General features: G+C 43.8%; 1 protein-coding gene across 2 annotated transcripts in view; it reads right to left on the bottom strand.

The window, feature by feature from the left end:
* Positions 1–1,481: 1,481 nt before the first annotated feature.
* htr5ab (5-hydroxytryptamine (serotonin) receptor 5A, genome duplicate b) overlaps positions 1,482–27,236 on the bottom strand; it is a 56,207-nt gene continuing 30,452 nt past the window's right edge. For both annotated transcript variants that reach the window (XM_037546332.1, XM_017685025.2), the window contains exon 3: positions 1,482–1,998. In XM_037546332.1, coding sequence (XP_037402229.1) covers positions 1,666–1,998 — 333 coding nt within the window. In that variant the 3' untranslated portion in view covers positions 1,482–1,665. The remainder of the gene's footprint in view (positions 1,999–27,236) is intronic.

The raw sequence follows: 27,236 nt of genomic DNA on the forward strand, positions 1-27,236 counted from the left end.
TGTGTGGATCAGATGAACATTATAGAGCTTTTTAAATGAAACAGTAGAAGCCGTATCGCCCCCTACGCTTCCTGTAGTGTATTACAGTCTGTCAGAGCGACTGTGTGGATCATATGAACATTATAGAGCTTTTTAAATGAAACAGTAGAAGCTGTATCGCCCCCTACGCTTCCTGTAGTGTATTACAGTCTGTCAGAGCGACTGTGTGGATCATATGAACATTATAGAGCTTTTTAAATGAAACAGTAGAAGCCGTATCGCCCCCTACGCTTCCTGTAGTGTATTACAGTCTGTCAGAGCGACTGTGTGGATCATATGAACATTATAGAGCTTTTTAAATGAAACAGTAGAAGCCGTATCGCCCCCTACGCTTCCTGTAGTGTATTACAGTCTGTCAGAGCGACTGTGTGGATCATATGAACATTATAGAGCTTTTTAAATGAAACAGTAGAAGCCGTATCGCCCCCTACGCTTCCTGTAGTGTATTACAGTCTGTCAGAGCGACTGTGTGGATCATATGAACATTATAGAGCTTTTTAAATGAAACAGTAGAAGCCGTATCGCCCCCTACGCTTCCTGTAGTGTATTACAGTCTGTCAGAGCGACTGTGTGGATCATATGAACATTATAGAGCTTTTTAAATGAAACAGTAGAAGCCGTATCGCCCCCTACGCTTCCTGTAGTGTATTACAGTCTGTCAGAGCGACTGTGTGGATCATATGAACATTATAGAGCTTTTTAAATGAAACAGTAGAAGCCGTATCGCCCCCTACGCTTCCTGTAGTGTATTACAGTCTGTCAGAGCGACTGTGTGGATCATATGAACATTATAGAGCTTTTTAAATGAAACAGTAGAAGCCGTATCGCCCCCTACGCTTCCTGTAGTGTATTACAGTCTGTCAGAGCGACTGTGTGGATCATATGAACATTATAGAGCTTTTTAAATGAAACAGTAGAAGCCGTATCGCCCCCTACGCTTCCTGTAGTGTATTACAGTCTGTCAGAGCGACTGTGTGGATCATATGAACATTATAGAGCTTTTTAAATGAAACAGTAGAAGCCGTATCGCCCCCTACGCTTCCTGTAGTGTATTACAGTCTGTCAGAGCGACTGTGTGGATCATATGAACATTATAGAGCTTTTTAAATGAAACAGTAGAAGCCGTATCGCCCCCTACGCCTCCTGTAGTGTATTACAGTCTGTCAGAGCGACTGTGTGGATCATATGAACATTATAGAGCTTTTTAAATGAAACAGTAGAAGCCGTATCGCCCCCTACGCTTCCTGTAGTGTATTACAGTCTGTCAGAGCGTCTGTGTGGATCATATGAACATTATAGAGCTTTTTAAATGAAACAGTAGAAGCCGTATCGCCCCCTACGCTTCCTGTAGTGTATTACAGTCTGTCAGAGCGACTGTGTGGATCATATGAACATTATAGAGCTTTTTAAATGAAACAGTAGAAGCCGTATCGCCCCCTACGCTTCCTGTAGTGTATTACAGTCTGTCAGAGCGACTGTGTGGATCATATGAACATTATAGAGCTGTTATATTATATTATAGATCATACGAACATTGTACAGTGTTTTAGTTTGTAATGGACATCATTTTACAACTAATCGACATTGTCGACTCATCGCTACAGTCCTATGCTCTGCCACGGTCACTCAGCGCTGCCTGGAGAAGAGGTTCCTGAAGGCGCTGTTGTAGTTCTTGTTGAAGGCCGTGTAGATGAGTGGGTTGAAGAAGGAGTTGGAGTAGCCCAGCCACAGGAAGACGCTTTTCCAGGCCGGAGGGATGTCGCAGGAGCACAGCGGGGTGATGAGCTCGGCCAGGAAGAAGGGGATCCAGCAGAGGACGAAGACCCCGATCAGGATGCCCACCATCAGCGCCGCCCGCCGCTCCTTCTGCTCCCGCCACGTCTCGCCCTCCGTCTGGAAGGACACGGCCGTGTGGCGCACAGTGAAGGCCATCTGAGGCTGCTGACTGGCCTCTTTCACCTGACAAGCAAACAGAGATCGGTCAGCTGGACTTCACCATGGAAACAGAAGGTCCTTTAACCAAATAAACAGTGTCACTGAAGAAAACCTCACAGCTCTGAAGTGGTAACTTTACACTAAGGAGAAGAAACATTTACCACTATCTGTTAACATGCTAGATGAATTACTTCGGTCCAGGGTGGTCAGATGATAATGGTAATAATTGTGATTAATAACATCATTTTGTGTAGATAATTGCAGTTAATTTGTCATAGTTCAAAGGGTCAAGCTAGGGAAATGCGTTAAGCCAGTCGGCAACATGTGGCTCTTTTATTGCCCTGTTGCTCCACAGCTGAATTTAGGTTAGTAGGTAAAAATAAATGTTTTATTGTTACTTAGAAAATCAACAAAACATGTCAAATTCTGCATAAGACTGTATAGTTCAGGGGTCACAACAGGCTCTTTTCCTGCCCTGTCGTGGCTCCACAGCTGAATCAGATCAGCAGGTAATAATAAAATAATCCTCCTCTACAGTAAAATAAAGCTCTGCTGATCCTTCAACACAGTTTAACAGTAAATGGTCTTAAACGCTGGAGTTAATGTAGAACTGCTGATTCACCCTTTAACCCTGAAGATCAGCGCAGACGGCTGGTCACCATAGCAACACAGACGACAGCCTCGCCCAGCTAGTAGCTACGAAACGGCAAAGAGAGAGATTTAAGACCGACATCGATAATCTGGAGACAAATGGACTTTAGTGTTTATAGTCACTCCAGCTGGTTTCCTCATACGTTTAATCTGCAATGACAAACTGACAAAAACTAAAAAATCCCAAAGCTGAAGTTTCTCATTCTCCAGTTTCTTGTTCAGATTTTCCTGTTCCACCTTAAATGGTGCAGCAGTTACATTCTGGCACTTCAGGTGTCATTTAGAGTGGAACGGGAAAATCAGAACAAGCAGCGAGAAGCGACTTCCGCCTCGTAAAAAGCCGAATGCTGAAAGACGTTTTACAAGAAACTGATCTACTTTGGCAGAAAAGTTTCCTGCTGGAGATGCGAGAAAAGCAGCTGTAGCTGAGCTGAAGATTAAAGCAGTCTGTGTTTTCGTTTATATTATATTATATTTTTAGCATATAGTAGCGCATCAGCACACACTGAGACACATTTACAGCAAAGATGGTAAAACGTATATAAAATGTTGAGGCTCCCAAGGTGGCATTAACAGTTTAACACGTTACCTTTTACAGCCCTATTAAAACACTGTATTATTATCCTTTAAGTATTTGTGAGCATTGTAAATAAAATCTGTGGTGTAATCTGTTAATATAACTTAAAACAAGGTAAAATAACAACAAAGCAATAATATGAAATGAAGTTTTTATTAAATTAAATAAAATATTTTGGCCATATCTTGGCCCTGTAATCTTGAGCGTGTGCTCTGTGTTACTTTGTGGGAACCACATGTACCGAAGATGAAAGGGAGATATTAATATTCCGGTGTTGACACTTCACCACTTCCCCCTAAAAATGTTTTCCTTTTTGCATGGAAGATGCCTTTGACTTTGAAAACACCAGGAGCCTCATCCAGACACAGGAGAAAGGTGACAGTCGTCAGAGCTGAGCAGCTAAAAACTGCAGCGCTAGTACTTTAAAATAAATGGAAATAAAAGTAGTCTAAACAATCTAATGTAACCTAAATAATCAAGTAAGAGTAACGTGTTACTGGGATGGAATTAGTTTTACAAAATTTTACTCAGTTTCCCAAACACCCCCCCCCTTCCACCACCACCCAATGAGAAAACAAACTACAGGTGGTATATAAAACCTACAAAACTCTTATTTACCTTTTTAAAAATTGTGCTTTTTCAGGTTTTTGAGAAAATATAGTGTAGTATTACAAATATATTTTCAACCTGATATAAAACCTTCCTGCTTTCTTTATTTGTACACTATTTTGTCTTTCTGGCCCTTGGACCCCCCAGCATACTGCACTTTCGACCCCCAAGTCCAAAAGCTTGGGCACCTTTAGACTATGGTCATTTATCTTTTTATTGTTTTGCAGTTTTTGTGAAATTTTATAGAATTTTAGTTACAAAATCCCTTATAAAATCTATTTTTCTGCTGAGTTTTAACATATTGACATGAAAATAAGAACATAATACATAAAATGTGGCTTAGCTTTTGCACGGCCACATTTTATTTATTTTATTTATTTATTTTTTCCGAATATGTTAAGGTCAGAAAAAAAACAGTAACTGTCGTTTGTCCAGGGGCACCAAACTGTTGCATGCGACTTTCTAAATATTACTTGGATGCATGTAATGGACAGTGAAGGCCAACTGAAGATGCAGACCAGTCTCTTTTACCTGCTGGAGAAGAAGCAGTGAGATCGGTCAGGGATTTCACCATGGAAACAAGAAGGCCATCTAATCTGAGTGTAAATATTGTCATTGTCATGAGCGCAATATCCGTCCCACAGTCTGCAGACTCCAGCACGTCTTCTCAAATGAAGAGTGTTAATAGTGAGTTTGTCCCCCTTTACTGCAGTAACAGCCTCTACTCTTGCTGGAACACTGCTGTGAGGATCGGATTGCTTTCCACCCATCATATGGACAAAAGTATTGCCCCCCCCCCCCGTCACACCTACAGGAGCTTTTATGAATCCCATTCTAAATCCACAGGCATTAATGTGGAGCTGGTCCCCCTTTGCAGCCCTAACAGCTTCCACTTTTCTGGGAAGGCTTTCAAGATTTTGAAGAGTCTGTGGGAATTTCAGCCCATTCATCCAGAAGAGCATTTGTGAGGTCAGACACTGATGTTGGACGAGAGGGCCTGGCTCACAATCTCCGTTCTAGTTCACCCCAAAGGTGTTGATGGTGTGGACTCTGTGAGTGACAGTCAAGTTCTTCCACACCAAACTCACCCAGTCATGACTTTATGGAGCTGCTTTGTGCTCTGGGACTCAGTCATGATGGAACAGGAAAGGTTCTTCCCCAAACTGTTCCCACAAAGTTGGAAATGTACAATTGTCCAAAATGACTTGGTTCTCCTGAAGCACTAAGATTTCCCTTCACTGGAACTAAGGGTTCTAGACCGACCCCTGAAAAACAAGCCCCATATCATCATCCCTCCTCCACCAAACTACAGCTGGCACAGTGCAGACAGGCAGGTAACGTTCTCCAAACCCAGACTCGTCCATTAGACTGACAGATGGAGAAGCGTGATTGGTCACTCCAGAGAACACGTCTCCACTGTTCCAGAGTCCAGTGGCGGCGCTTTACTCCACTGCATTCCACGCTGTGCATTGCGTTTGGTGATGTAAGGCTTGCATGCAGCTACTTGGCCATAGAAACCCTGCCATGAAGCCCCCGGTGTAGTTTCTGTGCTGATGTTGATGCCAGGGGAGGTGTGAACTCTGCAGTTATTGATCAGCAGAGCATTGGTGACTTTTATCCTCTGTGCTCCTCAGAACTCGGCGACCCACTCTGTAACTTTATGTGGTTTGACTCCTCGTGGCTGAGCTGCTGTGGTTCCTAAATGCTCCCACTTCTGTGGTTCCTAAACGCTCCCACTCCCACTCACACCTGATTGTGGAAAATGTAGGAGGGAAGAAATTTGGCGAGCTCACATGTTGCAGTGGTGCCGTCCAATTACAGCACCACACTCGAATTCAGTGGGCTCTTTAGAACGACCCATTCCTGCACAAATGTTTATAAACGAAGACTGACTGCATGGCTATGTGCTTGATTTTATACACTTGAGACTGGATAAAACACCCGAATTCAATGATTAAGGCATGTGTCCCAATACTTTTATCCATATATATATATATATATATATATACTTAGAACCATGAGGTCAATGTTATGGAGCAGAGTTGAAGTAGGAAATAGGAAAAACAGTCAAATCATTATTTATAAACATGCTCTTCATGCCAGGAAGACGCTTTGAAGAACATGAAGCCGAGTGCTGAAGCTATACGCACAGCAAATAGCTGTGGAATGCTAATGACACCTTTTATCTAATTGAAAGTAAGAGTTAAATTCCAGAGAACACAGGGTGTCCCGAACCTGTGACAGGTGGTGTGGGTGCGCTCTGTCTTACTGTGTATGAACTAAGTGTGCTCAGGATGAAAGGAGAGCATAAAAATTCTGCTGCTGACATTTTGCTTTTTCCCCTGAAGAGTTTTTAAACATGAAAGACAGCTTTAAGTTGGGAAACATGAAAAGAGCCAAAACCCCCCTTAAAGACAGCACGTCTGTGTGGAGGTGTTTCAGTAATCACACCGCGCCTTTCTCACCACTGAGCTGCCCTGGATGTGTTTGGTTGGTGGACAACTCTCAACCTAGCAGTGTCAGTGTCTGAGAAAGGACTACCAGCCGAATAATATCTGGACAACAGTGGGCCTGTGGTCAGAAACTGATCGGTGATGAATGGAGTAGGGAGACTGATGCAGTGTGCAGCAACAGATGGACTACAGTCTATAACAGTACACCTACACAGTGGAGCTATAAGGTGCTTCTAATAAAGCGGCCAGTGAGTGGGGGTGTTTCTAATAAAGTAGCAAGGGTGTGAAAGCACAAGGTGGGTGTTTCTAATAAAGTGGCCAGTGAGTGGAAGCACAAGGTGGGTGTTTCTAATAAAGTGGCCAGTGAGTGGAAGCACAAGGTGGGTGTTTCTAATAAAGTAGCAAGGGTGTGAAAGCACAAGGTGGGTGTTTCTAATAAAGTGGCCAGTTAGTGGAAGCACAAGGTGGGTGTTTCTAATAAAGTGGCCAGTGAGTGAAAGCACAAGGTGGGTGTTTCCAATAAAGTGACCAGTGATTGGAAGCACAAGGTGGGTGTTTCTAATAAAGTGGCCAGTGAGTGGAAGCACAAGGTGGGTGTTTCTAATAAAGTGGCCAGTGAGTGGAAGCACAAGGTGGGTGTTTCTAATAAAGTGGCCAGTGAGTGGAAGCACAAGGTGGGTGTTTCTAATAAAGTGGCCAGTGAGTGGAAGCACAAGGTGGGTGTTTCTAATAAAGTGGCCAGTGAGTGGAAGCACAAGGTGGGTGTTTCCAATAAAGTGACCAGTGATTGGAAGCACAAGGTGGGTGTTTCTAATAAAGTGGCCAGTGAGTGGAAGCACAAGGTGGGTGTTTCTAATAAAGTGGCCAGTGAGTGGAAGCACAAGGTGGGTGTTTCTAATAAAGCGGCCAGTGAGTCGAAGCACAAGGTGGGTGTTTCTAATAAAGTGGCCAGTGAGTGGAAGCACAAGGTGGGTGTTTCTAATAAAGTGGCCAGTGAGTGGAAGCACAAGATGGGTGTTTCTAATAAAGTGGCCAGTGAGTGGAAGCACAAGGCGGGTGTTTCTAATAAAGTGGCCAGTTAGTGGAAGCACAAGGTGGGTGTTTCTAATAAAGTGGCCAGTTAGTGGAAGCACAAGGTGGGTGTTTCTAATAAAGTGGCCAGTGAGTGGAAGCACAAGGTGGGTGTTTCTAATAAAGTGGCCAGTGAGTGGAAGCACAAGGCGGGTGTTTCTAATAAAGTGGCCAGTGAGTGGAAGCACAAGGTGGGTGTTTCTAATAAAGTGGCCAGTGAGTGGAAGCACAAGGTGGGTGTTTCTAATAAAGTGGCCAGTGAGTGGAAGCACAAGGTGGGTGTTTCTAATAAAGTGGCCAGTGAGTGGAAGCACAAGGTGGGTGTTTCTAATAAAGTGGCCAGTGAGTGGAAGCACAAGGTGGGTGTTTCCAATAAAGTGACCAGTGATTTGAAGCACAAGGGGGTGTTTCTAATAAAGTGGCCAGTGAGTTAAAACGCAGTGGGTGTTTCTAATAAAGTGGCCAGTGAGTGGAAGCACAAGGTGGGTGTTTCTAATAAAGTGGCCAGTGATTGGAAGCACAAGTTAAGGGTGGTCAGTGAGCGTATATTTGATAAAGAGCTGAATCTGTTGTGTGGGAGCAGCAAACAGTGAAATGTGAGGTGCATGGAGCCTAAAGGGCTGTTATTGAGGAGCGTTGGTGTAGCACAGTGATATGGAATGACGGCAGTTACAGATTGCTCCATGCGTTCTTCAACTTGGGTGGGTGGAGCACAGCGTGATGCAGATAATTCACAGTCATACCACAAAGCTCAGCAGTAGATGAGCTGCTACAATAGCAGCAGTGGTAACAAAACGATGCAGTTCAGATCAGTTCAGGTTTGTTTGTATGGGGCCTTTTCAAAGCCAAAAGCATTTTTCTCAGAAATGTAGGTGAGTGTCGCTGAGGGAGTCAGCAGCGGCCTCTGAAAATTCAGGCCACGAGCTACGTGATGTGCTTCGGTCTATGTTTATAGATAACAGTGAGTCATACAGTGTCAGAAACCACATAATCAAATCGATTAGAAAGTCCTGAACAGCCCCACGTGCTTTGAGGTGAGTGTGTGTAATCACTCGTAATTGTACTGTTACTGCTATTGCAATGTAAGCTTTGGTGATAAACACATTGTTAAGTGCTTTAATAAGGAAACAGATACAATTACATTGCATGTGCTCAGCGTCAGATTTACATAATTAGACTGGTCGGAATGTAGTTTTAAGAAGGCAGAGTGAGTGACTTAACCACTCTGCTATAAAGCCACTTTGAAAGCATGATCGGTTCAAAAAGTACTCTAGTACGCTGGTGCGAGTGGATCAGACACAGCAGTGCTGCTGGAGTTTTAACACCGCAATGTCGCTGCTGGACCAAGAACCATAAACATCCAGTGTCCTGTGACCACAGTTGAAGGACTAAAGGATGACCAACACAGCAGCAGCAGATGAGCTGTCGTCTCTGACTTTACATCTATAAGGTGGACCGACAAGGTAGGAGTGTCTAATAGAGTGGACAGCGAGTGGACACAGTGAACTCCAGCAGCACTGCTGTATCTGATCCACTCGCACCAGCGCAACACACACTAACCCACCACCACCACATCAGTGTTACTGCAGTACTGAGAATAACCCACCACCCAAATAGTACCTGCTCTGTGGGGGTCCATGGGGGTCCTGACCACTGAAGAACAGGGTAACAGAGTATCAGAGAAACAGATGGACTACAGTCTGTAACTGTAGAACTACAGAGGGGAACTATACGGTCAGTGGAGCTGATACAGTGGACAGTGAGTGTAGAAACAAGTATATCATATTATATCATGTGCATATCATGCAGCCCTAGTTAGCACAATGCTAATTGGTGGGGTAGAAGCCCCTCCCCCTTGCTTGTTTTCTACATTAGCCTTTTAGTTTGAGTGCAGAAGTAAGAAAAGCAAACTTCAGACGCCAAAGACATCTTGGCTGACCGACTATCCGACATCAGCTCCCGCCGGTCAAACCTCTTTCGGTCTCCGGTCTTTCTGCAGCGTCTTCCCTGATTAGCGATGGGGCGGTGATTTGGACAGAGACGTTCAGCTTCGTTTAAGCGATCTGAGAACCTGCATGCAGATCAGCCTCCATCCTGGGAGTCGGCCGAGCTTCAAGCGTTCCTTTTGAGCTCTCCTGCTGTTTGATGTCTCTTATCTTTAGCGCTGCTCATCTGCACCTCGCTGGTGGTTCCGTGACACTATCACTATCATCATACTGTCGTTGTGCAAAAAGCTCTGGGCAGATATGAAGCAGCAGAAGAAAAGGCAGAAGAACAATGCCGGAGAAAGGAGAATAAAGCCTGGAGACGATCCCTGCTGCTCCACGCACTTTAGCAGCTTAGCTATTGTACCTTGATTAGACGTGGAGGTTACTGTTGACTCATTCTTCGCTAAATTAAAAAAGATTGATTCTTCAGACTTCCCGTCCCTATTTGCCCGCTTGGGGAGCAGAGCCAAGCCTCGCTATTCGAACTTTCACATGAAATAATACCAGGTTTCAAATATCTGAATATTTAACAGCACAAAACTGATCCTCTTTCACGTTTAGTGGGTTAAGCTCACAATCTACTTATGCAGTATTTTTATCTGTGTGGCTAAATTTAGACCCAACCTCACTCGGTCTCTCTTTGGTGCAGCTTTCTGGTCCAGTTATATGAGAAGTGTAGGGGGGGATTATATACCAGTGCCAATGGATTAGCAATACCAAATTACCAAACTGCATCCTAAACAGAGTTTTTAACCCCCAGTCTGCTAGACAAAAGCTCCGAGTTGAAACCTTTCTAATATCGTAAGTACTAGGCCTGCACAACGGTATTTGTTAATCATTAGTGTGATGTTAGAAAGCTAATTGAATGGAAATCATGCACTATATGGCCAAACGTATGGCCTATATTGCTAACAAGTATATAAAATCAAACACACAGCCATACAACCTCGACAAACACTGGCAGTAGAATGGGTTGTACTGAAGAGCTCAGGGACTTCCAACGTGGCTCTGTCATAGGATGCCACCTCTCCCATTTCTGCCATGCTAGGTCTGCCTCAGACAACTGTAAGTGCTATTATGGTGAAATGATGGGGGTCACTAAATGCTGAACATAAAAACTGCCTATCCTCTGTTGTATTATTCACTAAAGAGTTCCAAACTGCCTCTGGAAGCAACATCAGCACAAAAACTGTGCGCCAGGAGCTTCACGCAATGGGTTTCCAATGGCCGAGCAGCAACACACAAGCCTAAGATCACTATGCGAAAAAACATTTAGCACTGACCTTTATACTCAATCAATGACTCTATCAATCAATGTTTTGAATTAGAAAAAGACGATTTGTCCTTAAAACAAGAAATAAAGAGCTGTCTGTGTTCCTTGAAAAGTTCAGTGATACTTCTTTAATCCCACAAACGGGGAAATTCCATTCTATCTGCTGGAAAACTCGACTTGAACCCGATAGGATTTAATATTTTACAGGTAGAATAAATTTAGGGTGTCTGTCATTTTCATGTGTGAAAGAAATTCTTTGCTATTAGGAATCCAAAACCTGTGAAGCTCAATACCTCAACACTGCTCAGAACACAGTTAAAGGTAAAGAGGACGGCCAGCAGCAAGGTGGGTGGACACAATCAGAAGAATCATGAACCAAATATTCAGAAGCCTGAGGAACAGAAGACAGGACCTTCTGGAGAAACACCAACCGTATGATCACCAGGAGCAAATCTATGCTGACTATGACCGGAAACATGGACTAACATGGTAAGAACGGTCAGTTCTGATTTTAGGTTGAGTGCAAACAAAATGTAAGAGGAAGCTGTTTCCAGCATTAATGCAGTGCTCGCTCGCGGATGCTACTGCCTGGAGAAACCACATTTGTATGCAGCGTAGAACGGAGGATACCGTCACTGTACAATGCAGGACATGGTCAGAGGTTTTTCAGACCTGCTGATAATGTGAGAAATCGTAAGTGCCTAATGGAGGAAATGGTTAGAAGATTTTCAAATCTGAGAAAGGCTTTGAGAACCAACTGTTAAAAGGGTTTTTTGTAGTTCATCCAAGACACATTTTCAGCAGAAACACACTGAAAAGTGAGTTTGTTGTCTGACGTAAATCTGCAAAGTTCACATCTTTGTGACTGAGCCTTAAAGAACGTTCCAGAAAAATATGTGCCTGACATTCAGCCGAGCACCGGAGGGTCGAGGAAAGTCTTACAGTCCAAAACAGCAGTGCTTCCTCTTCCAGAGCTAGCCAGGTCAAGTATGAGGAGCAGCGTGTACAGCATGAAAACCTTCCACGTCCTTGGAAAACTGGAGAACTGAAACACCCACGGCAAACTCTGAGCTGAGATAAGCCTTATACTGCGTTCACGTTTGTTTACATTGGAAAGGAAAAAAAAACGCTATTCCACACCTCATTGCACTTCATAGTCAATGATGACATGAACCCACACAAACGTTGGCATGGTGACCGTGGTGCAGACAGAAATGGGTGATTTGTCAGAGAAGAGCTTTAGCAGTGTAGCTTGTTTATTTAGGGTGGAGAAGGCAGGAGGCGCTCTGTACTCATTTACTCTTTTGAAATTCAACAACGAGATGTTTGGTGTCCAAAAAAATGCAACATCTGGTTTATACCACTGCTGCAAAAATTGGGAAAATGGAGCTTTTGACTGGTTTCTCCTCTCACTGCTACTTGCATATTGTAAGTTGCATGCAACTTTGTTTTTTTGCATTGCTTTATGTAAATGAATTTGCACAAAAATAATGAAATTTTCACCAATAAAGCCAGCCTAAAGTGGCACAGAAATAAGGTTGCATAGCACTTACAACATGCAACTAGTTGCAAATTTGTGTAACTGAACTGGCACAGAAATCATGTTGCACGCAACTTAGTTGCATGAAATTTTCACCAATAAAGCCAGCCGAAATTAGGCTAAAGCTATCAGTGTATCTTGATCAGAAAGAAAGGCAATTACTGGATATTTGATAAAGTACAACCCAAATGGAACTGGACTGGCTCTTTTTCTGGCTTTTTTCATTTTTTGTCAAACTGATGAGATCCTATCTCTTTTTTTTAGCTAATGAAATTGCAAGTCTGCATCCTAGACCAACTACAGTACGTTCTGCCTCTCCAAAGCAAAAAGGCAGCCCACACGGCAAGATAACGAAGGATAATAGAGAAAACATTTCAGTGCTCATATATTATAAACATATTGCTAAGCCTCCCTGTTTACTCCCATATGCAGATTTAGCTCGTCTTTGCACAGCGCAGAACGCCCGCTTCACGTTTCCCAGTATTATGCATGAGCACATGCCCAGCGTAATGAAATTATTCATATACAAAGAGAGACGTGTGCACATTATATAGAGACCAGGATAACGAAAAGATGCTTACAGCATCAGCAACAAATCTCAGTGACTGGAAAGCTGAAGATATTTACAACTCCGGCTGAAATGTGGCTCGAGGAAAGGGCCGATACGGCAGTGCGTCCGTCCCAAGAGCGGCTGCGAGTTTACTGCAGGGCAGTCAGATAATCCCACATATGGAACGATTTAATAAGATGTTGTTGGTAAACTCTGGCGGTGGCACAACTGCTCTTCCATTTTCAGCTAATCCCAGCTGGAGCTTTAAGAAATGTGAGGTCTTTGTGCTCGGATTTCCATTTGTTAATCGGATCCCAGCGGAGCAACAGAGAGAAACTATAACTCAAATTAGCCCCCTCGGTCCTAAAGTTATGCAAACATCAATATATGGATAAAGCCACGGGGGAAAACAGAGCAGGTTTGCAGCTAATTACTGTGCAGAAGCCTATAAGCCTTTAACACTGCAATGTAGCATCAGTCCTTTGATTTATGGTATTAACAAACTCGTCCTCTTTGAAATACAGACCTACATGATGGATTAGCCATCAAATTAGTGTTACGCAATCATTAGCCAATACAGACGTGCAGCTACTACCAATATCGGTGATCTCTGTCCACACCGAGGGCCGATTTTATGACTCAGTGTGGTCCAGAGTGTGAAGGTTGAGCTTTTCTGAGAGGTGACATTTGTGATATTTGGTGATATGTGTGATATTTGTTTTGCTTCCTGCTCCCCTGTGTCGCTCAGCCAGCATGGGGCATGGGTCAGTGGAGTAAATTTCTGTTCTGTGCAAGGACCGACTTGCGCTCACATATAACCAGCATGCTCACGTCTTTCTACAGCTGTCATGAACAGATATCCACCATCCTCACGCATCTCTCCCATCAGTTCCGGGCTCCAAAACTTCTTCTACATCATGCGATTGCATTTGCAGCCATCAGTATTTACACCAATGAACTTCAGGGAAATTAGGGGTCCAAGAATCGAGTCCTGAGGGACACCACATGTAACACCACATGCGACAAACTGTCTGTTTGTAAAATATTACCTGAACCACTGTAAGGCTGTATCAACAGCAGTCGTGGGCAGGATCTGGCCCTGTGACCGGAAGGTCGCCGGTTCGATCCCCGGTGCCGACAGCACATGACTGAGGTGTCCTTGAGCAAGACACCTAACCCCCAACTGCTCCCCGGGTGCTGTGGATAGGGCTGCCCACCGCTCCGGGCAAGTGTGCTCACTGCCCCCTAGTGTGTGTGTTCACTAGTGTGTATGTGGTGTTTCACTTCACGGATGGGTTAAATGCGGAGGTGGAATTTCCCCGTTTGTGGGATCAAAAAAAGTATCACTTAACTTATCACTTAAAAGGTAAGAAATAAAACTGCACATATTCTAGTATTTCCCCCAGTACAACTGCCCTTATTCTAGTATGGACCCCATTGCATTTGTCAGTGTACTAGAATTTTTTCCCAATGCATTTGCCACTTTTCCCGTATTTATCCTGAAAGCATTTGCCAGAATTCCAGTGTTTCTCCCAGTAAGTTGGTCTTTAGTCCAGTTTATACTCCACTGTATATCCCAGTGTTCTAACATTTATCCTGAAAGCATTTTAAAGTATTCCAGTGCATTACATTAGATTTGTCAGAACACATTTTTTTTCGACAACAATGTTCCAAATATTTTTCCCAGTGGGATTTGTCAGTTTCCTAGTTTTTCCCAATGCATTTGCCAGTATTTCTACCAATGAATTTGTCAGTATTCCTATACACACCCCAAAGCATTTGTCTGTATTATGTTATTTCCCCCAAGGATTTTCTCTTTATTCCAATATTTCCCCAATGCGTTTGCCAGTATTCCGGTATTTCACAAGTGAATTTGTCAGTATTCCAATATTTCCCCCAATGCATTTGCAAGTATTCTGATATTTCCACCAATGAATCTGTCAGTATTCCAGATTTCCCTTAATGCATTTGCCAGTATTGCTGTATTGATTCCAGGGCATTTGCCAGCACATTTACATTTGCATTTATGGCATTTGGCAGACACTCTTATCTAGAACGACTTACTTACTTACTTAATGGATCATTCACAGAGGAAGGCTAAAGTAGTGTTGGGAGTCTTGCCCAAGGACTTAGTGGATCAGAGTAGGGCAGAGATTTTAGCTACTAATTACTGTAATCGATTTACATATATTACAGTATTTATCTCAATGTATATTACTTTAGTGATCCCAAATGCATTGCCAGTATTTCAGTGTTTACCCAATGAATTTGAGGGTGTCTGTATGTGTCCCAAAGCATTGGCCAGTGTTTTAGTATTTGCCCCAATTGCGTTTGCCAGTTTTAATCCCAATACATTTCTATTCGCCAGTTTTTACAGCTGTGCATTTGTCATAAATACCGCAGGGTTGTTCCTTTTTCAGACTGGACTATGCAAATATAGCCTTAGTGTAAAATAAAACACAGTTTTAAAAGAAAATCATTGAGCACATTCGCACAACGGATAAAGACAGTATAGTAATAAATAAAATATCAGTCTTGTCTGGTTGTGTCTATAGCAATGTAGACCACGCTGAATATGGTTCGAGGTTACTATGACAACAATCCCACACACAGCAAATCCTTACACTAGTATATTTATAGCTTATATTTACATGCTTCATCTGTCTGTGAGTTTTATGCTGTGTGTCTATTTATATTCACAGGCTGGGAGTTTTTACAGGAGCTCCTGGAATCAGCCTGTTGCTCCTCACTGTTCTGGCTCCTCATTACCGCACCGGAGAGGTGAAAGTAAATTTAGGAGCAGAGAGAAAAAGAGGAGGAAAGAAATGAGGGAGGATAAATGAGAAAGACAAAAATAGAAACGGCAGGATGAAAGAAAGGAAGTGAGAGAGACAGACAGAGAGAGTGAGAGAGAGCGAGAAAGAGTGAGAGAGAGTGAGAGAGAGAGAGTGAGATGGAGAGAGAGAGAGGAAGAGAGTGAGAGAGAGAGAGAGAGAGAGAGAGAGAGTGAGTGAGATGGAGAGAGAGAGTGAGAGAGAGAGAGAGAGACAGAGAGAGAGAGAGAGAGAGTGAGATGGAGAGTGAGAGAGAGTGAGAGAGAGAGAGAGAGAGAGAGAGAGAGAGAGAGAGAGAGAGAGAGAGAGATGGAGAGTGAGAGAGAGTGAGAGAGAGTGAGAGAGAGAGAGTGAGAGAGAGAGAGAGAGACAGAGAGAGAGAGAGAGAGAGAGAGAGTGAGAGAGAGAGAGGGAGAGTGAGAGAGAGAGAGAGAGAGAGAGAGAGAGAGAGTGAGATGGAGAGAGACAGAGAGAGAGAGAGTGAGACAGAGAGAGAGAGAGAGTGAGAGAGAGAGAGAGACAGAGAGAGAGAGTGAGACAGAGAGAGAGAGAGAGAGAGAGAGAGAGAGAGAGAGAGAGAGAGAGAGAGAGAGAGAGAGAGTGAGATGGAGAGAGACAGAGGGGTGATGAAGATGAGCGATGAGTTCACAGAGTGTGTGTATAAATTAGCACTGCTGGGGGGTTTCAGGTCTGTACCTGTCAGAATCCGACAAACAACTGGGTTCTCGTTAAAGACGTTTACTGAGGTTGGATACGTCTGAAACGTCTTTATGGGTGATTCTGCTGAACTGGTTCAGAATCAGAGCTGAAGCACATCTGGACCTTCTAACTGACTCGGACTTTACACTAAAACACATTCGCTGAGGGACCCTAAACCTTAATTATGTTGATTTTATTCCCACTAACGATTAACATTCCATTTTCTCTCCACTAAAACAGCCATAACTCTACCAAACTGTACCAAATGTGTCAGTCGTGACTGTTTCAGTGACAATTTTAGCTCATTTTGAGCTCAGAAACTCAGCTTTGAACAGCTGTTCACACAGAAAATCATCATATCTTATATAAAAACACAAATATTAACTGCTTAACTGCTTGAAAATAGGACGATTCTTGATGTTCTGCGCTGATTCTCAGACTTTGGGACACATTAAAACAATGGGATCTACCTGCTCGCCATGTGGGCATGAGGGACAGGGATGCAGCCTCACTTCTTCCTCCGCCTACAGACTAGAACTCCGTTTCCGGAGTGACATGAAAATGTGGGGCAGGATTTTTTTGTTAAACAATTAAACTAATAATGAATTCAAATCTTTCGACTTCACTTTAGGAATGAAATCTTCTTGTCTATATTTAGCTGAGTACTATCTCTATTACTGAGTTTAGTAGAGATTAGAACATAATCCTTGTAAATCTCTAAGCTCTGAACGCTAATTTCTTTTCCCAGTGGAGCTGCAGTGTGAAGTAATTCAGTAGAACGTCCATGTGAAAGTATTCTGTGCCCTGGTGCTCAACATTTTCTTCCTGATCGCTGAATCCTAGAGCTTGACTGTTGAATTTACATGTAATGTTAAAGGATCTCTTCTATTTTGCATCTGATTTGCATCTGATTTGCATGTAACACTGCATGATCTGTAAAGCCATGGGCTCCTCTTGAAGGACGAAATTCATGTGCCACTTCATGCATGAAGAAAAAACACGGGCGTGTATTTTTCGTATATGTGAAATGGATAAAAAATATATAAAAAATTTTTTTTTATATATTTTTTTGCAGATTGTGCTGCAAACACACATGAACATCACACAGGTCTATCTTATATTTTTGCAAACCTCACAGGTTGTTTTACACATGCGTGTGGGGAAAAGGTGTGATCTTGTGTTTTCATGTTACATGTGATCACACATTGTTCACATGCAGTGCAGGGGGGAGGAGCTGCCCCAGGTGGAGGAGTTCAAGTATCTCGGGGTCTTGCTCACGAGTGATGGGAAGAGGGATGGTGAGATCGGCCACAGGCTGGGACAGGCGGCAGCAGTAATGCGGTCACTGTACCGGACTTTAGTGGTGAAGAGGGAGTTGAGCCATAAGGCCAAGCTCTCTGTTTACCGGTCGGTCTACATCCCAACCCTTACCTATGGTCAGGAGCTGTGGGTGATGACCAAAAGAATGAGATCACGATTACAAGCGGCGGAAATGAGCCTCTTCGCAGGGTGGCGGGGTCACTCTACTGACGGGGTGAGGAGCTCGGCCATCCGGTAGGAGCTTGGAGTAGAACTGCTACTCCTCTGCATTGAGAGGAGCCAACTGAGGTGGTTCAGGCATCTGATCCGGATGCTCCCTGGACGCCTCTCAATGGGGGTGTATCAAGCACAGCCTACCAGGATAAGTCCCCGGGGTCGTCCTAGGACCCGCTGGAGGGATTACATCTCCAAGTTGGCCTGGGAGCGGCTTGGTTGTCCCCAGGAATGAGCTGGAGGAAGTTGCGGGACAGGGTCATCTGGGATTCTCTGCTCTCCCAACTGCTACCGCGACCCTGTCTGGACTAAGCGATGATGATGATGCAGGAGTAGGTAATTGGGAGAGTTGGGGTGGTGGGGACAGGGAGATGGGGGTCCTGGTGGGCCGATAGTGTTTAGGGCCGGTTACTGTGGGCTAATGCGTAAACTCACACATTTAATCATAAGCACGTTCGTCAGGTGGTGTAGCCCCGATCTATCGAGTCTCGTGGATATAGATATTAGACGAGGCTGAAGTTGGTGTCTTATTCTCATTTCCTGTTCCAGCTTAAACGATGTAGCAGCTACATTCAGACGCCTGTACAGCTGCTGCTGCACTATTTAAGGTGGAACGGAAATTCCAATCAGTATCAAACATCAGTCCTGAGAGATCAGTGTATGTAACTCGATGCGATGGTGCGGATTTGGAGCTGACTGACTGACTGACAACAGGCAGCTCTATGGAGTTCACCGGCGTTTCTGCATTACTGATAGCAATTTTCAAACATGAATCATGTGAAGACGGACAGCAGCGGCAAGAACGGGAAAAATTAAGTCACCAAGAAGATAAGAATGGAAAAGCTACTTAAGGAGGATGAGGACATATACGAGCAGGTGGGTGGCGAGAAACACTGACCTGAACTTACTTTAAGATTAAGAGATCCTTATTAGTCCCACAACGGGGAAATTTCACCTCCTCATTTAACCCATCCATGAAGTGAAACACCACACACACTCCAGTGAGCACACACACACTAGGGGGCAGTGAGCACACTTGCCCAGAGAGGTGGGCAGCCCTATCCACGGTGCCCAGGGAACAGTTGGGGGTCAGGTGTCTTGCTCAAGGACACCTCAGTCATGTGCTGTCGGTTCTGGGGATCGAACCGGCGACCTTCCGGTCACAAGGCTGGTTCCCTCACCTCAAGCCCACGACTGCCCCCAACCAGCAACCCTTGCAACAAATTTGCACAATCTAAAGTGGTTCTCCAGGTTGGGACCTCAATCAGAAGTGACTAGTGTGGGAGGAGAAACGAGGGAATCTCTATCCCGATCAGACCAAAATCTGGAGCCCCTCAGAGACCCTCAGATATTATCACACGTTCACGACTCCTGCAGTGTGAGACGCTCAGAGACTTACATAACGAGTGATTCAAACAACAGCCAATCAGAGAGCTAGAAGAGCCGAGCCAGAGTCAGAGGAGCTGCAGGTAAAGCACAGGCAGATAAGAGCGATATCACGTCTATAATGTTGATCCAGATCAGCTCGCTGTCTTTATAGTTTCAGCTCAGCCGCCGGTTTGTAGTGAAATATTTCTCCAGCTCTCACTGAATCAGCGCTTCTTAACCTCATATTGATTTCGCTGCACATAAAAGCCCAAACATGTCCAGTAGGTTCAGCTCTGTGTGTGTCATGTGATCTGAGGAGATCGGGTTTGAGTTCTTATTCATAGGCCAAACTTGTTTTGCATGTTATTCTGTCTTGTTGCCTTGTTGTCTAGTCTGAGCGAACAGGCAGCTCCACAGAGTCCGTTACTGTCTCTGCTTTACTGATGTAGAAGTTTTTATACGGGAATCATGTGAAGACGGACAGCAGCGGCAAGAACGGAAAAAATGACGTCACCGAGTAGACGAGGATGGAAAAACTGCTTAAGGAGGATGAGGACATATCCGAGCAGGTGGGTGGTGAGAAACGCTGACCTTTGCTTACTTACCGTTAGTGTGTGGCGTATTGACTGTCATGATTGTATCAAACTTAAGATAAAAGTTTTATCACTAGTGCAGCCACTTTCATTATCTCAGTCTAGCATATAAGTAGTGCGAACGAGTAAGAAATAAAAATGAAAATGCGCAGATTTTAGAAAAACGTATTTTGCACAGAGGCAAGGCTGTGTGTGTGTTTGTCTGGGAGTGTGTCTCGCCTGAAAACCTTCCAACTTGGCACTGTTTACTTGTGTTTACTTCTAGGTTAAAACTGCTAATTAAAACTATTACTAAAACTAAAACTAGCCATGAAAAATGGGCTTGTTGACTGTAATAAAAGTAAAAACTAGCCAAATTAAAACGGACTAAAACAAACATTTTCAGTGCACGAATGAAATTTTAGAAGTAGATCCCTGCAATCAGCTGCTTTCACAGCATTAACACTAAAATCTAGAACTGAAATAAACAGAATAAAAATAAATGCAACTGTCACACAAACTACAAACTACACAAAATACAGTATGGGGCATTTCTTTAAGCCTAAATGATGTAAGTATACATTTAATGAGGTGTGTCCAAACTTTTGACTGATACCGTAAAATCAGGACGGCCTTGGTGGGATTATGGAGCGTCTTATCTCATGCAGGCTTATTCCAGCAGCAACTGCTTTAATTACTCAGTGGAGCTAGAGCTGAATCCATTTCCCACCTGACTGAGCCTCTCGATGTTCCTTACAAATGTTCCCTGTTCGCCCTTCGTTTTGTCACAGACCCCATTTTAAATCAAGTATTAAAATTCATGCCCTGGTGGATCTGGAGCACGGATGGATGAAGTTGCGGGGCTGGTGAGAAGCTAAAGAGTCCGGAAGAAATGTGTTCAAATTCCAGGATCCCCTTCAGGCCGAACCAGTCAAAGATGTCAAGGGCGCATCACGGACGTGTTTCAGAAAGTGAAAGTGTAAATAAACACAGCTCAGAGACGGTAACGAGTCAATTCACGATGGAGTTCTGAGGAGCAGCTGCACATGAGTCTACGGTCACCATGTCCATACCAAGTGTGGACTAGAGGGGTATTAAGCCCCCCAGCATTAGGCTGTGGAGCAGTGGAACTGTTTTCTCTGGAGTGATGGAGCTCCACCCAATACCTTTGACATGAGTTGGAGTGACCCAGAACTGACCATCAGTACCTGACCTCACTAATGCACAATCAAATCCTAACAGCAATGTTCAACTGACTTAAAGACTTTTCTGTTTAATGCACATTTTTCTTCCTCCTCCTCTGTATAGTTTTTTTTTTTGCTATGTGAAGCGACCTTGGGTTTGTGAAAGGCGCTATATAAATGTAATTTATTATTATTATTATAGCATCTAGTGTAAAGCCTTGCCAGAAGCCAGTAAGTGGAGGCACAACGTAGGTGTTTCTAATAAAGTGGCCAGCGAGTGGAAGCACAAGGTGGGTGTTTCTAATAAAGTGTCCAGTGAGTGGAAGCACAAGGTGGGTGTTTCTAATAAAGTGGCCAGTGAGTGGAAGCACAAGGTGGGTGTTTCTAATAAAGTGGCCAGTGAGTGGAAGCACAAGGTGGGTGTTTCTAATAAAGTGTCCAGTTAGTGGAAGCACAAGGTGGGTGTTTCTAATAAAGTGTCCAGTGAGTGGAAGCACAAGGTGGGTGTTTCTAATAAAGTGGCCAGTGAGTGGAAGCACAAGGTGGGTGTTTCTAATAAAGTGGCCAGTGAGTGGAAGCACAAGGTGGGTGTTTCTAATAAAGTGTCCAGTGAGTGGAAGCACAAGGTGGGTGTTTCTAATAAAGTGGCCAGTGAGTGGAAGCACAAGGTGGGTGTTTCTAATAAAGTGGATACTGTATGTTACAGATTATATATTACAGACTATCCAATAGTCTTTAATTCATCCAAGAAATCTGAATGAAATGTGTTGTTACCGGTCACATGGATGACATTTGAACCTAGATGAGGTCATAGCATGGAGCAGCCTTCAAGAAACAGTTGCCTCCTTATTCTCAGGGAGAAGAACTCTTAGGTGGCACACGGTTGGGTAGCTGAAGACCCGTGTTGGGATACAGTCGTCCAGGTAAACAACTTTCCTCCTCCAGGAAATACAGCCATTTTCTCCCATGGTCCTAAGTATTCCTGCTGAGAAGTGGAATAATTGGCTTCCGCACCATACAGCAGGCAATCACCACGTCCTCCTCCACTGTGATCTGAGTTAGACACACCAAGAGCTGTCTCGGCAGCGGACGAGAGCGCATGCAGCCCTGAATGGACAGCGACAGGCGTCTACGGTAAGGCTGTGAAGAAATGAGCGGTTCCTTTTGCTCCTGACGCCCCTCTTCACATTCACACCATCACACCGTCCTTCATTAGACTACAGAGGGAGGCAGATCGGAGAAGTGGGAAATGAATTTATGACACCGGCTGACAACTTCCATTAAACACTGCAACACCACATTAGGAGGAGCCAGATGTTTGACCTGTGCGCTTCAAACTGAGAGCATGACGTTATGCAGCGTGAAGGTCCTTCTGCTGCTGATTATATTGAATATTAGGAGACAATGTCTCCTCTGATCTGCTCCAGCGCTCCCTTCACGAGCTCCCGGAAGGCCGGACAGGTGTTTTTCCACATCAGCTGGAGCCGAGCCCAGGCATCGGGCAGGAGTCACCGCTGACCGTGCAGACTATTCAGTAGCGCATAATCATTTTCTTTGTAAATTATTAACATATCGCTGCTGTCGGAACGAAACCTTGTATCTCCATTTTTCAGTTTTTGGCATAGTTTGAAAATGTCAGTAGCCCCTCATATTGTGTGTAAATTTTATGATGAATGAACAAAAAGAAGTGGTCCAAAATTACATGGGAAAAATTCTGGTTCCATTGACTTGCATTAACAGTGAAGTATGTTTTTTCAGTCTCCTGTAAAGTTACTGTTTTGGAGATACAAGGTTTTCTTCTGACAGCAGCGATATATATATATATATATATTTTTTTTCATGGTTTTGTAGAAACCCTTAATTGAGCTGCTGAGAAAGCAAAATTCATGGGGAACGTTATGGGGAAATCTCACACTGAGACCCCTAACAACCTGGAAGATCTGGTAGCCCCCAGAACTGCACCCATCAGATAAACAGTACTGAAAGCTTTGATCTCTGAGAGAGAGGAGAACATCAAGCTGCTTCAGATCTGAAAACATCCACAGGAGTTTCTGTCCATCCTTCCACTGTGAGAAGATGTCACGATTGGGCCCTCCCAGTCCTGTCCATGTGCTTCTTTGTTTTAGTTTTCAGTCCTGCCCTCTTGTTTCGTGACTCCACCCCTGATTGTCTCCACCTGTGTTTCCACCTGTCCCTCGTTTACCCTCATGTATTTAAGCCCTGTGTTGTCCCCTGTGTGTTTGCAGGTCTTTATTTGGATGTATGTTTGATATAAGGTTTGTGTTTGAAGTGTATGTTTTGTTTGAAGAAGTTTTGTTTATTTCTGGCCTGTTTGGAGTTCTGTGTTCTTTTTTTTTTTGCCATGTCTGTCCCTTCAGACCTACGTATTGGCTGTCTGACCATGGACTGTTCTGACCCTGATTTTGGATTTGCACTTAATAAATCTCGCTTGTCTCCGCACATGCGTCCGCCTGCGGACAACGCTCCCAGCCGTTACAGAAGGCCACTCAGTGCTGTGGGTCTGAAAGGACGTGTAGCTGATCAAGAAGAACCTCACTGAGAAAAGGAGACAGACACATCAAACAAAGAAGCTGGACGATGGACTGACCACCCGAGAGTCCAGACCTCAGCACCACTGAATGGGTTTGATCACTTAAGGAAATCATCAACCAGCTTCTCAGACTGAGTTTTGGAGGTGTGTCTGCAGGTTCTTTCAGGAGCTGGAAGTGAGGCTCCTGAGAAGAACGGAAGCTGGAATGAAGAGAGAGTGACCCACTGACACTGCATTGGTTGAGGCTGCATTGGTTGAGGCTGCATTGGTTGAGGCTGCATTGGTTGAGGAGGTGTACTGGTGTTATTACTGTATAATGCTATATGCTTATAGTCTCACTCAGACTTTATCATGAAAGTCAGTGTTTGTCTCGCTGCTGCTGTGTAGTTTTTGTGTCAGTGCTCTAAACTGAAGGCCGGAGTTGCTGAAGCAAGTGACACCTTGTAAAAATTCCAGCGGCGCGTGAATTGCTGGCATGGGATCTGCACCCAGCCGACTTCTGACACTAACCTTCTAACAGTCTCAGTAAAAACTGAAGAAACCATCTGGCTTCCTGACCAAATGGCAAGACTGAAAGGTCTTTTGCAGGTTCAGATTGAGCATCTCTGACCATCATCACCTCCATATGTGCTTTAAATGGTGGTGCATCTGAATGACTTCTACGCTTCATTATTATTACTGGAAGGAGTCGTGCTGCGGTTCTGACCTTGTCTCCAGATAAACAGATGGAGAAAATGTCTTGGTAATGACTGACTGATCACATTGATTTATCAGTCTACTCAGGCTTTAGCAGAGCTCAGTAACGCTGAGATTAATAACCGATCACATTGATTTATCAGTCTACTCAGGCTTTAGCAGAGCTCAGTAACCCTGAGATTAATAACTGATCACATTGATTTATCAGTCTACTCAGGCTTTAGCAGAGCTCAGTAACGCTGAGATTAATAACCGATCACATTGATTTATCAGTCTACTCAGGCTTTAGCAGAGCTCAGTAACCCTGAGATTAATAACCGATCACATTGATTTATCAGTCTACTCAGACTTTAGCAGAGCTCAGTAACGCTGAGATTAATAACCGATCACATTGATTTATCAGTCTACTCAGACTTTAGCAGAGCTCAGTAACACTGAGATTAATAACCGATCACATTGATTTATCAGTCTACTCAGACTTTAGCAGAGCTCAGTAACACTGAGATTAATAACTGATCACATTGATTTATCAGTCTACTCAGACTTTAGCAGAGCTCAGTAACGCTGAGATTAATAACTGATCACATTGATTTATCAGTCTACTCAGGCTTTAGCAGAGCTCAGTAACACTGAGATTAATAACTGATCACATTGATTTATCAGTCTACTCAGGCTTTAGCAGAGCTCAGTAACGCTGAGATTAATAACCGATCACATTGATTTATCAGTCTACTCAGGCTTTAGCAGAGCTCAGTAACACTGAGATTAATAACCGATCACATTGATTTATCAGTCTACTCAGACTTTAGCAGAGCTCAGTAACACTGAGATTAATAACTGATCACATTGATTTATCAGTCTACTCAGGCTTTAGCAGAGCTCAGTAATGCTGAGATTAATAACTGATCACATTGATTTATCAGTCTACTCAGGCTTTAGCAGTGCTCAGTAACGCTGAGATTAATAACCGATCACATTGATTTATCAGTCTACTCAGGCTTTAGCAGAGCTCAGTAACGCTGAGATTAATAACTGATCACATTGATTTATCAGTCTACTCAGGCTTTAGCAGAGCTCAGTAACCCTGAGATTAATAACCGATCACATTGATTTATCAGTCTACTCAGGCTTTAGCAGAGCTCAGTAACACTGAGATTAATAACTGATCACATTGATTTATCAGTCTACTCAGGCTTTAGCAGAGCTCAGTAACGCTGAGATTAATAACCGATCACATTGATTTATCAGTCTACTCAGACTTTAGCAGAGCTCAGTAACGCTGAGATTAATAACCGATCACATTGATTTATCAGTCTACTCAGGCTTTAGCAGAGCTCAGTAACACTGAGATTAATAACTGATCACATTGATTTATCAGTCTACTCAGGCTTTAGCAGAGCTCAGTAACGCTGAGATTAATAACTGATCACATTGATTTATCAGTCTACTCAGGCTTTAGCAGAGCTCAGTAACGCTGAGATTAATAACTGATCACATTGATTTATCAGTCTACTCAGGCTTTAGCAGAGCTCAGTAACGCTGAGATTAATAACTGATCACATTGATTTATCAGTCTACTCAGACTTTAGCAGAGCTCAGTAACGCTGAGATTAATAACCGATCACATTGATTTATCAGTCTACTCAGGCTTTAGCAGAGCTCAGTAACGCTGAGATTAATAACCGATCACATTGATTTATCAGTCTACTCAGGCTTTAGCAGAGCTCAGTAACCCTGAGATTAATAACTGATCACATTGATTTATCAGTCTACTCAGGCTTTAGCAGAGCTCAGTAACGCTGAGATTAATAACCGATCACATTGATTTATCAGTCTACTCAGACTTTAGCAGAGCTCAGTAACACTGAAATTAATAACTGATCACATTGATTTATCAGTCTACTCAGGCTTTAGCAGAGCTCAGTAACGCTGAGATTAATAACCGATCACATTGATTTATCAGTCTACTCAGGCTTTAGCAGAGCTCAGTAACCCTGAGATTAATAACTGATCACATTGATTTATCAGTCTACTCAGGCTTTAGCAGAGCTCAGTAACGCTGAGATTAACAACCGATCACATTGATGCACAGCCACATAAAGAGGCTGAGGTGCCTTCTGAGCAATCTAGGTCTGCAGATCAGAACAGATTTCAGCTCATCATGACCTTTGCTGCACAGCCATTCCTCCTGCCTCTGTCACTCACAGCCTTTTCCTTCAGCTCATTTACGTCAGCGGGTTGAACCGACAATGATGTTTTTTCCAGGCCTCCGCTTCTGATGAGCTGTCAGCATGGAGGGCTTCTTCTGCTGTTTTCTCTTCCACAGAACTGCTCTTCACTCCTACTCTATATTCCAGCTCGTCCTGGAAGCCCAGCTCAACCAACCACGCAGTCCTTTCTTCTCAGGCCGCACCTGCCAGCAGGTTCGAAAGGAGTGGAAAGATTCTGCACACTGAGGCACGGATACAGTTCAAAAACCTCCGAGAGAAGAGGCTGGGAGCAGAAATGCCCTCAGCATTACTGTTACTGTATCTGAGGACATTAGAACACATACTTCGACAAACATTTACGATTTCCCACACCAGAGATAGTCGACAAGTCGGCCGAGGCAACTTCAGATTCCAGATTTTGCTTCTTTACAGCTGGAGCTGCGAGGTTAAAGTTGCTAACGAACACTACAAATCAACAGCCACCCAAATCACTTCTGTATTAGAAACTAATTCTGCTGCTTGAGTCTTTGCCAGGTTTGATGATACACCAATCGAGACTTGAGACTCGACTTGGACTCTCACCCCAGACACCGGAGACTCGACGCAGACTCTCACGCCAGAGACTCAAGACTTGACTTGGAATCACACCTCCGAAAGTCGAGACTCAACTCAACTCAGACTTGTACCTCAGAGACTCCAGACTCGTCTTAGAATCACACCTCGCAGACCGGAGACTTGACTCAGTCACTCAGATTCGTACCTCAGACACTCGAGACTCAACTTGGGAACACACCTCCGAGACTCCACTCAGACTTGCGCCTCAGAGACTTGAAACTTAACTTGGAATCACACCTCAGAGAGTCAAGACTCGACTCACACTTGCACCTCAGAGACTCAACTTGA

Source organism: Pygocentrus nattereri, chromosome 2, assembly GCF_015220715.1.
Source record: "Pygocentrus nattereri isolate fPygNat1 chromosome 2, fPygNat1.pri, whole genome shotgun sequence".
In the NCBI taxonomy this organism is placed as follows: Eukaryota; Metazoa; Chordata; class Actinopteri; order Characiformes; family Serrasalmidae; genus Pygocentrus; species Pygocentrus nattereri.